The following is a 14629-nucleotide window of genomic DNA, read 5'->3' as shown; positions in this document are numbered from 1 at the left end:
TTCTTCAGAATAACAGTATCTATCGTTTGTCCATAGTGGACATCGTCAAGCTAAAACTACAAATCCATGAGTTATCGTCAGACTGTATAACTTCTCTGGCACTGCCTCGGCCCCACTTCCCGACTGAAAACTAGGTAAATTCTAGGTAAACGATCCAACTGAGGCTGTTCATTATTAAAATTAAAATTAGTATTTATACAGTTGCTGACAGGACCGCGAAATGTTGAAGATCATAAAGAAATGTCTTTATTAAACAGATCTGAAGATGGTCACTGCTGACCGAAACCAGTAGTGTGAGGACCTACAATTTTGCGACCATAGACGTGAAATAAAAGAAATTCATTCAAAGGATTGTGGCCGCTAGGTCCCGCGCCGCCATAAAGGGCAACGAAGGACCATCCGTGCGGAATTTCTTGCGCGTCACGACGCTGATTGTGTATAATGACTTTTCTGGAGGCTAGCTTGTCGCACAGATGACAAAATGATAGATATCGAAATAGACGACAGAGGGATAGAGAAACAATTAAAATCGCTCAAAAGAGGAAAGGCCGCTGGACCTGATGGGATACAAGTTCGATTTTGCACAGAGTACGCGAAGGAACTTGCCCCCCTTCTTGCAGCGGTGTACCGTAGGTCTCTAGAAGAGCGTAGCGTTCCAAAGGATTGCAAAAGGGCACAGGTCATCCCCGTTTTCAATAAGGGACGTCGAACAGATGTGCAGAACTATAGACCTATATCCCTAACGTCGATCAGTTGTAGAATTTTGGAACACGTATTATGTTCGAGTATAATGACTTTTCTGGAGACTAGAAATCGACTCTGTAGGAATCAGCATGGGTTTCGAAAAAGACGGTCGTGTCAAACCCAGCTCGCGCTATTCGTCCACGAGACTCAGAGGGCCATAGACACGGGTTCACAGGTAGGTGCCGTGTTTCTTGACTTCCGCAAGGCGTTCGATACAGTTCCCCACAGTCGTTTAATGAACAAAGTAAGAGCATATGGACTACCAGACCAATTGTGTGATTGGATTGAAGCGTTCCTAGATAACAGAACGCAGCATGTCATTCTCAATGGAGAGAAATCTTCCGAAGTAAGAGTGATTTCAGGTCGTGTGTCGTAGGACCGTTGCTATTCACAATATATATAAATGACCTTGTGGATGACATCGGAAGTTCACTGAGGCTTTTTGCGGATGATGCTGTGGTATATCGAGAGGTTGTAACAATGGAAAATTGTACTAAAATGGAGGAGGATGTGCAGCGAATTGACGCATGGTGCAGGGAATGGCAATTCAATCTCAATGTAGACAATTGTAATGTGCTGCGAATACATAGAAAGAAAGATCCTTTATCATTTAGCTACAATATAGCAGGTCAGCAACTGGAAGCAGTTAATGCCATAAATTATCTGGGAGTACGCATTAGGAGTGATTTAAAATGGAATGATCATATAAAGTTGATCGTCGGTAAAGCAGATGCCAGACTGAGATTCATTGGAAGAATCCTAAGGAAATGCAATCCGAAAACAAAGGAAGTGGGTTACAGTACGCTTGTTCGCCCATTGCTTGAATACTGCTCAGCAGTGTGGGATCCGTACCTGATAGGGTTGATACAAGACATAGAGAAGATCCAACGGAGAGCAGCGCGCTTCGTTACAGGATCATTTAGTAATCGCGAAAGTGTCACGGAGATGATAGATAAACTCCAGTGGAAGACTCTGCAGGAGAGACGCTCAGTAGCTCGGTACACGCTTTTGTTGAAGTTCCGAGAACATACCTTCATCGAAGAGTCAAGCAGTATATTGCTCCCTCCTACGTATATCTCGCGAAGAGGCCATGACGATAAAATCAGAGAGATTAGAGCCCACACAGAGGCATACCGACAATCCTTTTTACCACGAACAATACGAGACTGGAATAGGAGGGAGAACCGATAGAGGTACTCAAGGTACCCTCCGCCACACACCGTCAGGTGCCTTGCGGAGTATGGATGTAGATGTAGATGAATTTTTTGTCGAACATCACACGCCATGAATTATGTTTCATCACTTCGAACCGGAAACGAAACGACAATTCACAGAGTGGTGCCATATGATGTCTCCTCCGAAAAAAAGTTCAAAACCCTACCTTCAGCCGGTAAGTCATGGCGATTGTCTCCAGGAACCCTGAAGAGGTTACTCTGTTTAATGTCTCCGCTCATAGTGCAACGATCAACTCTGAAGTGTACTGTGATACCAGCAGGGAACAGAAGAAACGATTTCAGTTCGTTGGTCGCCACAAAAATGCAAACAAACTTCTTCGAGAGGAGCTCACATAACTTCACTGGACTGTTCTTCGTCATCCACCCCACAGCCCGGATCTCGCACATTCCATCTGTTTGGCCCAATGAAGGATGCACTCCGCGGGAAGTTATTGATGTAGCAAGACACTGGCTCCGGCGTCGACCAGTGGAGTTGTACCATACGGGTATAAAGGCCCTCCCAGCAAGGTGGCGTAATGTCGTCGCATTGAACGGAGATTATGTTAAAAAACAGGAATTTGTAGCGAAAACAGTACATCCACCATTAAATTAACTCTCTTGGGCTCACCGCGCTCGTCCGGCTTTGTGAATTTCAATTTTGTTCGGTGGTTATTTATGCGTGAATTAGTAAAAGCCGTGCACGTCAGTACACAAAAACCAAACAAGCGTCTTCAAAAGATAGGAAAACCAACAATTGGATCCAGAATCAGAATGGAATGGAAGACGTGATTACGACTGAAATGAATATGAAATGTGGGTGGGAGTGCATGTAGCCTGGCGAATGGATGACATGTGGGCCAAGAACGGCTTTACTGGCTTCCAGGACTTACGAATGCACGACGATCCAATCATTAATCTAAAGGACACCAACAAACACGTAGGAGCAACGTGGATACGTATCGCTTAAGACATTGATGCACGCAACATCCAAAGTCTTCAGCCTGCAGTGAATGTAAAATGACTGATAACGATGATGAGTGTTCCTGGACTCTTAGAGAAAAGTAGGGAACGTCGAAAAAATATAACTGTGGAACGTTCTATTGTGGATCGACGGCCATGAACAGGCAGTCACTCAGCTACGAGTTTGGTCATTTATCCTGAACATCCAAAGCTTAGAAAACTTAAAAGGTGTATACAAATGTTTCGCTGATATTTACTGAGTAAATCATCATAACAATGGTAACCCAAACATTTAAATTACAATACAACTTCAGCTTTTATATCACTTCAATGTCGCAGATACATATACTATTACGTTATAGTTATTTGTCATTAATTAGGACCAGGATATAATGGGAGTAGTATTCATTATGAACAGAAACGCACGACACAGAGTGTTACCGTGAATAGTTGAGTGATAGTATTATTCTCACAAGAATCGACAGCGAACCAATGCCAACAACAACAGCTCAGGTACACCAGCCGACGTCACAAACACAAGACGCGGAAATGGACAAGTATATTACGAAAACTGAATGGATACGTAAAGAGAGGTGAAAATTAAATAATAATGAGGAATTGGAATGCTGTAGTACGAGAAGACAGAGTTACTGGATAATATGGCTTCGGTAGTAGGAATGGGAGAGGAGAAAGGTTTACTGAGTTCTGCAGTTTCAGTTAGCAAAAGCGAATGTACTGTTCAAAAAAAATCACAAAATGAATATATATTAGTATTGATGAAGTAGACGACAGTTTGGAGGAAAAGTCAGGAAGATTCAGTAAGGAATGAATTAGGATGCTGAAGTACTGAAAAATAATTTTGTTTGTGTGAAGTTCCCTGGCGCTGTAGATACTGCGATAGTGAACCCTACAGTAGACAATGCAGGTGGAAAAGAATGGACATCCTTCGAAAGCGCAATAGTTGGACAGAGAAATCTCGTACCAAGGAACGGAACTGCAAAAAAATCAGAAGAAAGTCTTCCGCTGATTGATAAAAGAAAGAAGTACAAAAATGTTACATACCGTACTGGAATGAAATAATTAGGAAGCGCAAAGAAGCTAAAGCGGGACAGCTGCAGTAAAAATATGAAAAATCGAAAAACAAATGGTGGTTGGAAGGACGCAATCAACATGCAGAAAAGGCAAAACAATCTTCGATGAAATTAAAAGCAAAGGCATCGACATCAACAGATCAACAGGTATTCCAGTGTTAAATACAGAGGAGAGAGTGGACAGGATCGATCAATGACGACCGGTTTGAGAAGAACAAACTGCCTAATTACATGACAGGAGAAGAAACGGCAGTCCATTTCAAAGACATAGGGAATCCAGTATTGGAGTCAGAGTGTGACGGAGTTACGGAAGACTTGAGATCAATTAAGACACAAAGCATAGATAATATTCCTCTGGAATTCCTACATTTATTGGCGGTGGGGGGGGGGGGGGCAAACAAGTGACTATTCAAATTGGTTAGTAGAAACTACGATACTTATGGAAGAACATTAGCCACACAATACGAAAGATAGAAAGGGAAGATAAGTACGAGAACTATCGCACAATCAGCTTAACAGCTCATGTATCCAAGTTGCTGACAAGACTAATATACAAAGAACGGAAAAGAAAAGTGAAGAGATGTTAGATATCAGAGACGCAGTCCTAACTTTATGATTGATAATGGAAGTTAGCCTATAGAATTTGTCGACCTACAAAATGCGTTCGACAATGTAAAAGCCGCGAGGGATAGCCGTGTGGTCTCAGGCGCCTTGCCACGGCCCGCGCGGCTCCCCCCGTCGGAGGTTCGAGTCCTCCCTCGGGCATGAGTGTGTCTGTGTGTGTGTTGCCCTTAGCGTAAGTTAGTTTAAATTAGATTAAGTAGTGTGTAAGCTTAGGGACCGATGACCTCAGCAGTTTCGTCCCGTAAGACCTTACAACAAATTCCCAAATCTTACATTGCAAAATGGTGCAAGACGTTCGAAAATCTTATAAAAATAGCTGAAGCTATATTGGAAGAAGATTAATATACAACATGTATTTGAACCAAGAGGGAAGATCAAGAACGAAGTGGTCGAGTTTAATTAACTGAAGCAGTCTTTCGCCTCTACTATTCGATCCGTAAGTCGAAACAGTACTGCCGGAGGTAAAATAAAGGTTGAGAGTTGGATTAAAATTCGGGGCGAATTAACACCAGTGACAAGATTTACTGATGATGCAGTTAAAGTGAAAGAATCGTAGGACGTGTTGGGTGGAATGAACTGTCTAGTGAGCACAGAATATCGATTCAAAGTAAACCAAAGAAAGACGATATTAATTAAAAATAACAGAAAAGGGATGAGCATTAAAAGGATTACAGAAAAGGGATGAGCCATTAACTTAACATCAAAATTGAAGACCACGAAGTAGATGAAGTGAAGGAATTCTGGTATCTTGGTAGTAAAATAAAACTCGACGGATGAAGACAGGAAGATATAAAAAGCAGGCTAACTCAGGCAGAAATAGCACTCCTGGCCAAAAGAAGTATACTGCTACCTAACATTGGCCTAAATTTGACGAAGAAATTTCTGAGGCTGTGCGTCTGCACGGAACATTTTATGAAAATGTCCTATGGGCTGTGGGGAAAGTGGAAAAAAAGAGAATCGAAGCGTCTGAGATTTGTTACTGTAGAAGAATGTTGAATATTAGGTAGATAAGAAATGGGGTGGTTCTCCGGAGAACCGTAGAGGAACGTAGTATGAATTCCTTAATAACAAAGGGACGTGTAGCTTATTTACGTACAATTACTGTTTTCAAACTATATGAATAAAAGGGATGCAAGATGGCCCTGTGGAATTAATGAAGGACCGCTGTTGGAAGATACTATGGAGTTCAATATTCTAAACTTAATAGCGCCATATCAGATTTCGGTATTCCTCTTCTTACTGTTGACTTAGACAAATGTCGTAATCAAAAGCAAATTTGTCCTCGGATCTCTGTGACTGAAGTAGGCAATCTCACACACCTCCACCATTCGTCTCCCGCCACGCACACATCACAACCGGTTCTACTATTGACGGCCACTCATTTGTAGTAGTTCAGTAATGCGCATGTCAACAGCACGAAACGTGCGCGGCTGACAGCTTCGCCGTTCAAGACGCAGAAGGAATAACAGCGTCGCAATGCTAGAGAAAATTGCAGCCTCAATACCCATCATCTGATGAACAGACGTTTTGTCTTTAGAAAAACAGACGACAGTGAATTAATTATGTATAAGTGCCGTGCCACTGCACTATGCCATCTAAATATCCCAGTACAGGTAATAGCAAGTTGGTGGAAAACAACTGAACATGTAGTGAGCTAGAGTGTATCTATGTGGCCTTCTGGGATCTGAAAGTAAGTTGAGCATTCGCACTATCACGAAAACTAAGCGCATGTTTATGAATTAGTAAAAAAATGAAATAAGAAGTGTTGTACCTAAGCCATTGTCAAAATACGAGGCAGTGTTGTATTTTGTTCTGAAGAGGACTCCTTACATGCCACGGAAAACGGCCTGAGCACCCACAAACACAACTCCACCTATTTGCTTGTGGTTGATTCCATGCCAACTCTGCTATAGGTCTGCATGTGGGTTTCAGTAATGATCATTATGGAGGTTGTACTTATCTCCAAAGCTTTGATAATTAGCGAGCGGGCAGGCAAAGGTCATAACTACATGGTCTGAAGAAAATTAGGTCGATATTCTGGACAGGGCTGTTCGAATCCCATAAAATATCGTTGGGATGAACGAAAACGCTGAATGAGTGCAAAACGAAGCAACTACAAATCAATCATTACATGAAATGGTAACAAATTGTATCACCAAGGATTAAATACTTTAGCTGAACACCATTAGCTACATGGCTGGGGTCAGCAGTGGGTGTACAGTGGCTTCCGAGAGCAGAATTAAGAAAAACATTTCTGCTACTACTGTTGACATTCACTGCCGTATAAATGCAGTGACAAAAATGAAGTACATAAACAAAGAAGTACCTGAAAAGTAGTTTGTGGCAGCATGTTAAAAACTCTGAGTTGAAAAATATATGTAGATATTATGAGATTCTTTCCAGATGAAGTTACAGGTTGCTCAAATGTGTGTTACGATGTCCGAGACTAGGAAGGACGGAAGATTGGATGCCAAATTGGAATCGGAAGACAAAGCTGTTAAGAACATGAACAGCATTTTACTGAAGACGCAGAATGAGCGAGAGATACAAGAAAGGGAAGGGAAGTGGACTAGCACGGTACTTGTAGAAATACTGATGACTGTACGAAAAACATATCGATATGGGAGTAATCTTTACTGCAATATTGTTATCACTTTTGAACAGAAATAGTAACACAACTAAACTGTTCCGTAAGCACAATGAGCTTACATTTTATTACTGTAATATTTAATGTCTCGTGTTTTCAATTATATGAGTTTTCTTTTCCTGAAGTGATGTATGTATTTTGCCTTTCGAGGTTACAACAGCAACATAAGTGAAAAAAAGTTTTCTTTGTTGTTGCAAAGTGGTAGATACATCATAAATGAATCGAAGAATGGAGTCTGCACAGGAAAAGACACAAGGCACAGCGTGTGACTTGTTTTACTGAAACGAGGTCAGACACCCAAATTCAGAGAAATTTGAGCACGCGATACGAAGAACCACAACCTGTCGGCCATCCATAAGAAAATGGCACATGCAAACAGGAAACACGGATTTGTAGCGCCGTATAGGGAGGCCAAGAAGGAATGACAAATATGCGGGATCGACTCGACAGAATGACGAATATGCGGGGAGGAATCGACAGGTTTTCCAGCGTTTATCACTGAAGTCTGTTCGTAAGGCCTTAAAGGAACTGCGAATCCCTCGAATGATTGTGCAGCGGGCACTCCGAAAATGTTCATCGAATAGATACTGCAGGTGTCACAAGGAGAGAGCACGTAGAACTTGATTAAAGAATCAGAAAGAAACTCTTCGAGTTGGTGTATCAGACAAATTTTACTTTTTCTTCTCTAAGTTAATTACGAGTCGACATATATGACATTTTAGTTTTTTAAGTTTTTGGGAAACCCTCTATATGTGTAATTCTTTGAATATTACTGAAACTATCTTTAGCGTTACAGCCACATCATTTAGACACATTTGCTCTCAACGATGTGATGAGTAGCCAGGAACGACACGTAGTTAAGATTCCACATGAATCTCTATGTCCCCTCTTCCCGGTTCGGTAATTAGGGGTAGATTACGGGCACGGAAGTCGCCGAAGTGGCGTCCAATTGAAAGACTTACACCTGGCCACTGAGCCACATGAAATTATTATTATTATTATTATTATTATTATTATTATCAGCTCTTCCTTCGCCTTTGTCATGGTAGGCGTCTTGTCGGTATCAAGGGAGTGATTGAGAGATTATCATTCTCCTGGCAAAGAGAATGACGTCGAACTTTTCCACTGACTAACATTTCACGATCATGCTACTGACATTGTTTAGTGTCAGACAATAAACAACAGTAAAAATTGATAAAATATTAACTTTGTAACTTCATAAATGAAACAAACGAAGTCTCAGCTCGCAACGAACGATGCCAGAAGATAGTTGTCTGAATAACAGTGGAAGCGGCAGGTGACGGTGCAGTGGCAGGTTTGGCAACAAAAGGTGGCTGCTTCACCTACAACTCTCCCAACAGTCACTTGAGTGTGAATCGCAGGTTAGTTATGTAGATGTAGATTGGCTGAAGGCGTCTGTGCCGCCTATGTGCGTGTCACCCCACAATTTCCTTAGTATCTCGTAGGTACCTAATTCGGAAGCTGTGACCATTTACGCTGAAAAAAATGCAGAAAACAGAAATGTCACTTCTATATTACCAAACAGCTAACCTGGGGCACGCACCCACTTGTAGGTTACCTATTTAAAGGTTTTCTAGAGCAACAAAAATTTATTTTCAATATTTCAGATAGTTATTCACACAATTTAAAATGCTGTCATAATCTACTCATTAAGAGGTATGATCTTACGTTGAGGGTTTAACTTAGTAAGTCACGTATTGCAGTTAGATACTGTGTGTTTGTTTTGAAGTAGTGTAGCCCGCGGCGTGGAAATTACCGGGACAATATTCATCGAGTACTTTAGAATGAGAGTACTTAGCGACTTCCAAATGCACTTCACACATAATTTCAAATCTTAATGAAACTTTCTCTCGCTTTTCCCTCCGCCCCCACTCCCGCACAAAATGACGAAACAAAAAACCTTTTTCGGTTACTATATTTTAAAAGTTCATGCAGTATGACGTTTTGATTTATTACTTCTTTACTACTAACACTATTAGCAACACATTTCGCAGTCAGTATCCAAACATACCACTGAATGTACCAGCAAAACTAAATCACTGGCAAACAGTTCGTGGAATACGACGTTTTATACATGGGAGTCGGACTCTTGAAAGGATCTGAGGTATGGGTTTTCTGGTAGCGCACTTGGGCACCGTGGATGAGACAGGCACTCACCTGAGCCGATGTGGACGATGCCCGCGACGATGATGGCGGCCAGCGCCGCCAGCTTGGCCACGGTGAAGATGTCCTGGATGCGCATCGCCCAGCGCACGCTCATGCAGTTCACCGCCGTCAGCAGACCTGCCCGAACACCAAACACGTTTCTTTCAGTCGTTTACTCACCCAGGTTCCACGGGAACATATCGACCTAAGGTACTCTATTACGAGGGGCGTTTGAAAAGTCCCTGCAAAGTCCTAGAGACGGAACCCCTGGCGCATATCAAGGTCATGTTTAGTGAGTAGCATCTTTGGAAAGAACACACACCGAATTCCAGCCTTATTGGTCTGTTTCTTTGTGTGTGGCATTCGTGTCAACCAAGGAAGCCGAGTGATTGACAAAAAATGGACGAAAAAGAATTTCGTGTGGTAATTAAAAATTACTTTATGAAAGGTAAAACGCCTCAGGCGACTAAAGAGAAGCTCGATAAAATTCACGGTGACTCTGCACCTTCGATTAGAACAGTTTATAAGTGGTTTCAAAATTTTCGGAGTGGTCATATGGGCATAAGTGATGCTGAACGTTCTGGACGCCCTGTGGAGGTTACGACTCCAGAAATCATTGATAAAATCCATGATATGGTGATGGATGACAGAAGAGTTAAGGTGCGTGAGATTGCTAGTGCTGTGGGCATCTCGAATGAACGGGTACATAATATTTAGCATAAACGTTTGGACTTGAGATAGCTATTCGCAAGATGGGTTCCGCGATTGCTCACGCTTGACCAAAAACGGAATCGTGTGAAGTGTTGCAAGGATGGTTTGCAGCTGTTCAGGAAGAATCCGCAGGACTTTAAGCGTCGTTTTGTTACTATATTCCTGAGACCAAACAACAATCTAAACAATGGGTTACCAAGGGAGAATCTGCACCAAAAAAGGCGAAGATGAGTCCTTCGGTCGGAAAATTTATGACGACTGTTTTTTGGGATTCGCAAGGGATAATCCCGATCGCCTATCTGGAAAAGGGTAAAACTATTAAAGGTGCATATTATTCATCGTTATTGGACCGTTTGAAAACCGAGCTGCAAGAAAAACACCGTCAGTTAGAACGCAAGAAAGTCCTTTTCCATCATGACAATGCACCAGCACACACCTCAGCAGTTTTGGTCGCAAAATTAATGAAAATTGGATTCCAACTCGTTTTACATCCCCCCTGTTCTCCAGACTTGGCTCCCACGGACTACTATTTGTTCCCCAATTTGAAGAAATGGCTGGCGGGACAAAGATTTTATTCAAATGAGGCGGTGACTGCAGCAACTAATAGCTATTTTGCAGACTTAGACAGTTCCTATTATTAAGAAGGGATCAACAAATTAGAACAGCGTTGAACGAAATGTATAAGTCTAAAAGGAGACTATGTCGAAAAATAAAAAAAGGTTTACCCCAAACACGTAAGTAGGTTTTCCTTTTGCACAGACTTTTCCAACGCCCCTCGCAAAAAACGCGTCACTACATCAACAATCGAGGATACTATAGAAAAACAAAAAATATGAACATGAAATTTACTATCAGTTGATCACTTAAGTTGAAAGTGGGTGACAAAGGGTTCTTTTTATTGTCACGTTTTGGGATTTCTTAACGCAAGAATGGCGCCTCTGATTGAGCTGTTATTGCCCAACATTACGTTCACTACGTCTATGGAACAACAAGTTAGGAATCCAAGAAATGCCGGCCGGAGTGGCCGAGCGGTTAAAGGCGCTACAGTCTGGAACCGCACGACCGCTACGGTCGCAGGTTCGAATCCTGCCTCGGGCATGGATGTGTGTGATGTCCTTAGGTTAGTTAGGTTTAAGTAGTTCTAAGTTCTAGGGGACTTATGACCACTGCAGTTGAGTCCCATAGTGCTCAGAGCCATTTGAACCATTTGAATCCAAGAAATATTCGTAGTTTCTGCTATGAAACGCGGTTCTTGATGTTGACTGAAGAGATTGATGAGACGAACCTATTTCAAAAGGTCGTTTAAAACTACCTGTCAAGCAGTACATTCTATACAGTGAAGGATTACTTACACAAAACAAAGTATGAGTTTGGTAAAATTGTACTAAAGGTAAATAATAATAATAAAGAAAATAGTATATGAAGTCCCTCCCCCCCCTCCCCCACAATTTCTGTCTTCACGTTCGGACTAATCTCAGGAACTGCTGTAGGGATTTTGCTACGGTTTTCACTATAGTTGGGAGTCACGAGCGATCGCGGTCGAGTGTAAGCTCGTTCTGCGCGTTTACGTCACACATTCTCCGAGAACCAATGACAGTTCAGTAATATTCTCAACGTTCTGCTGTGAACATAATGGCCACTGCAAGCATTAAGCGTGATCGTGTCGAGTTATTTAGTGAATTTTTATTCCATCTGTTGCGCGTTGTCACGGCTGATGGTCGTGGTAAGGGACAAATTCTGAACAAGCAAGCGAGAGACATACTTTGTAGTATGCACGCATTCTTCAAGCGCTCTTACCACGACAATGCAGTCCCCGTCCGTGTCTTGAGCTGCGAGAACCGCCATCGTTCATGGCTTGGGCTGTAGTAGACACACTGATACCCGAGGGAGGTTTCTGTATATTACTACATTTTACAAAGAAGTCGACCTACTGTAGATGCTTAATGCTACTCGTGTGAAGCCAGAGTCGCGGGACGGCGGTCGCAAATTGGCCAGATGCGATTAACACCCACGCTCTGTGGGTTGCGTACAAACTCAGTTATGTATATGGACAGTTCATCCATCCCGTGAATCGACAATATCGACGGTTTTGTCAGTTATCGACATTGATACTGGCAAGATATCAGTCCTGCGAAAGTTTGAAGTCGGATAACAAATGACGAAATATTTGTTTTCGTGCAATATAATTACAAATTAACAATATTCGGATTTTTTCCTTTACTTGTACTGTGAAACCTTGCTTCTTCTCAAATTTCAAAACCATAGGTCAAGGCGAAGTAACTTACATGTTTTAATGGGTCAGCTTGCGAGTATCAGTGTGACATAAATTGTTGTATCTTTTAATTGCAATGACCTAGAATCTTACATTTATTACACCACCAAGGGACTATATTAGTCCGTTGCATAAATTTCAAATCTATACCTCTACACGTTCAGGCAGACAGATAACAAAGTGATAATATTAGGGTTCCGTTTTTACCGACATCGATTAAGGTAGGGAACGTACGGAACCCTAAACACGCACCAGTCATTTCACATTCATTATGGAGGGATGCTGGCTCAATTCCTCCGGCAATCAAATGGGAAGTCTGAGTGTACAAAATTTAAACCAAACGTCGACACTAATCTCCTCAGGTCAGCTGATAGTGTGTGTAGTGTTAACATTACGAAAATGTGTGTATTGTATATAGTGATCGGGATTGAGAAGTGAACGAACATTGCAGCGTAGCTTTTAACATTATTAAATAACTTATTTATAAACCGGTACTGTACATTAGGGATAAATCAAATGAGGTTGTGCAGTTTTAAATAGAGTGGCCTTTCATCCGGGAAGATGCACGTTCCAATCTCCTAACAGACAACCCGATTTTGGTTTTCGTAGTTTCCCTGAACTACAGGGTGTCTCCCGAAAGATGCCCGGGTGAGGTCCGCGGCTCGCTCGGTGTTTGCCGGTCGTTGCCGCTGAGTCTGCCGTTTGTCGCTATGCGTATTCTCGGACACCAATACTTTACGCGTGCCGCCTACACTGTGCGACTGAGTGTACTGGTGTTTTCTTTTGAGTTTTTTGTTTTGTAATGTTTAATCGCTTCAAATATTGTTGCTAGACATCATTATTGCAACTGCGCCGAGTTCGGTGGTCTCTCTGCCCGGTTATCGGACAGAAACACAGTGCGCATGTGTTCTATACTGTGCGACTGAGTGTTTTGAGTTTCCTGTCAAGTTCCTATTCGGTATGGTGTGCACGACGGGTCACAGAGCGTTTCTCGTGCTGAACTATGCAAAAACGGAATCATATGTCGAATGTCAGCTTGAATTCATACAAATATTTGCCGTTGTGCATGTTCGCAAGGATTCGGCGATACGCAGATTAGTGAAGAGATTTCAAGAGACTAGATCTGCGTTACATAAATTAAGGCCTAGAGAACCTAGTGGTTTAACCGAAAATAAATTAAACGAGACAGAGGAGGCCTTGGAAAGCAGTTCGAGAAAATCTCTTGACGTTCGGCACTTCAGACTGGTGTGTCAAGGGCATCTGCATACAAAACAGCGGTAGCGTATCAACTGAGGAACTCAGGTACTGTGGCTCAAGCTTGGCTGCATTTGTCAGGGTACGTAATTTCTCAGAACAATCGACGTTGGAGCTCCGAAAATCCTCATAAATTACATCAACAATCTCTGCATGATGGGAAAACAGGAATGTGGTGTGCAATTAATGCAAGACGAATTACTGGACCAATCTTTTTCCACGAAACAGTACGTTCTGACAGATGTGTCAACAATGTGAGTTAACGAGCATTGCGCTCTCATTTAAATATATGGCCGAAAGTCAGCCTACAGGAATTGTGAAATGAACCATGTCGTCGAGGACCGTGTGCCAGAAGAACGCAGATTCACCACGAGATGGGGAAATGACAGGCGTCTATTGTCTATTCAGGCCTAAGCGCTGTAGTGTGCGAGCGAGACAGACGACAACCTACGTCATAGGGAAACACTGTAGAAGCCGTTTGTTGCCGAGGAGACGTAGCAGTGTTAAATATGGTGGACGTAAGATCGGCTATAAAGGGAAAGATTTATGGAAACTATTTAATTCTGTAGTAACGCAGGGAATGAAGCCACAGTAATTTTAATCTGCCATCCTCCGTAAGTTTTCATGGTGATCCCAATAAAACGTGAATATTGATCATATGTATAATTGTTTAGGATTTACTGTTAAAGTGAAATTAACAAGTTTTGTAACAAAGACCTGAATGCTAAAATCTGAACGCTTTGGTCGATCTTAACGACCGACATTTCATACAGAAGCGCATTATTAAGATGACAAATGTTGTAAATCACCTCTGTAACTTCATTTGTTTAAAAGATACAGTAAATTTAAAATATCAGTATTTTCAGTTAAACATCATATCATCATTTCCTCCAAATAAGCCGGCCGCTGTGACCGAGCGGTTCTAGGTGCTTCAGTCCGGAACCGC

At 42.0% G+C, this 14629-nt stretch overlaps 1 protein-coding gene across 1 annotated transcript in view; it reads right to left on the bottom strand.

Moving 5' to 3' along the window:
• Window positions 1–14629, bottom strand: part of LOC126161754 (large neutral amino acids transporter small subunit 1) — a 336636-nt gene that overhangs the window by 225051 nt on the left and 96956 nt on the right. The window contains exon 2 of the mRNA XM_049917803.1: window positions 9459–9584. Within this exon, the coding sequence (XP_049773760.1) occupies window positions 9459–9584 (126 nt within the window). The remainder of the gene's footprint in view (window positions 1–9458; window positions 9585–14629) is intronic.

This window comes from Schistocerca cancellata, chromosome 2 (genome assembly GCF_023864275.1).
Source record: "Schistocerca cancellata isolate TAMUIC-IGC-003103 chromosome 2, iqSchCanc2.1, whole genome shotgun sequence".
Taxonomy (NCBI): Eukaryota; Metazoa; Arthropoda; class Insecta; order Orthoptera; family Acrididae; genus Schistocerca; species Schistocerca cancellata.
The sequence above is the reverse complement of the archived record's forward strand: the minus strand, read 5'-3'. Positions and strand labels throughout refer to the sequence as shown.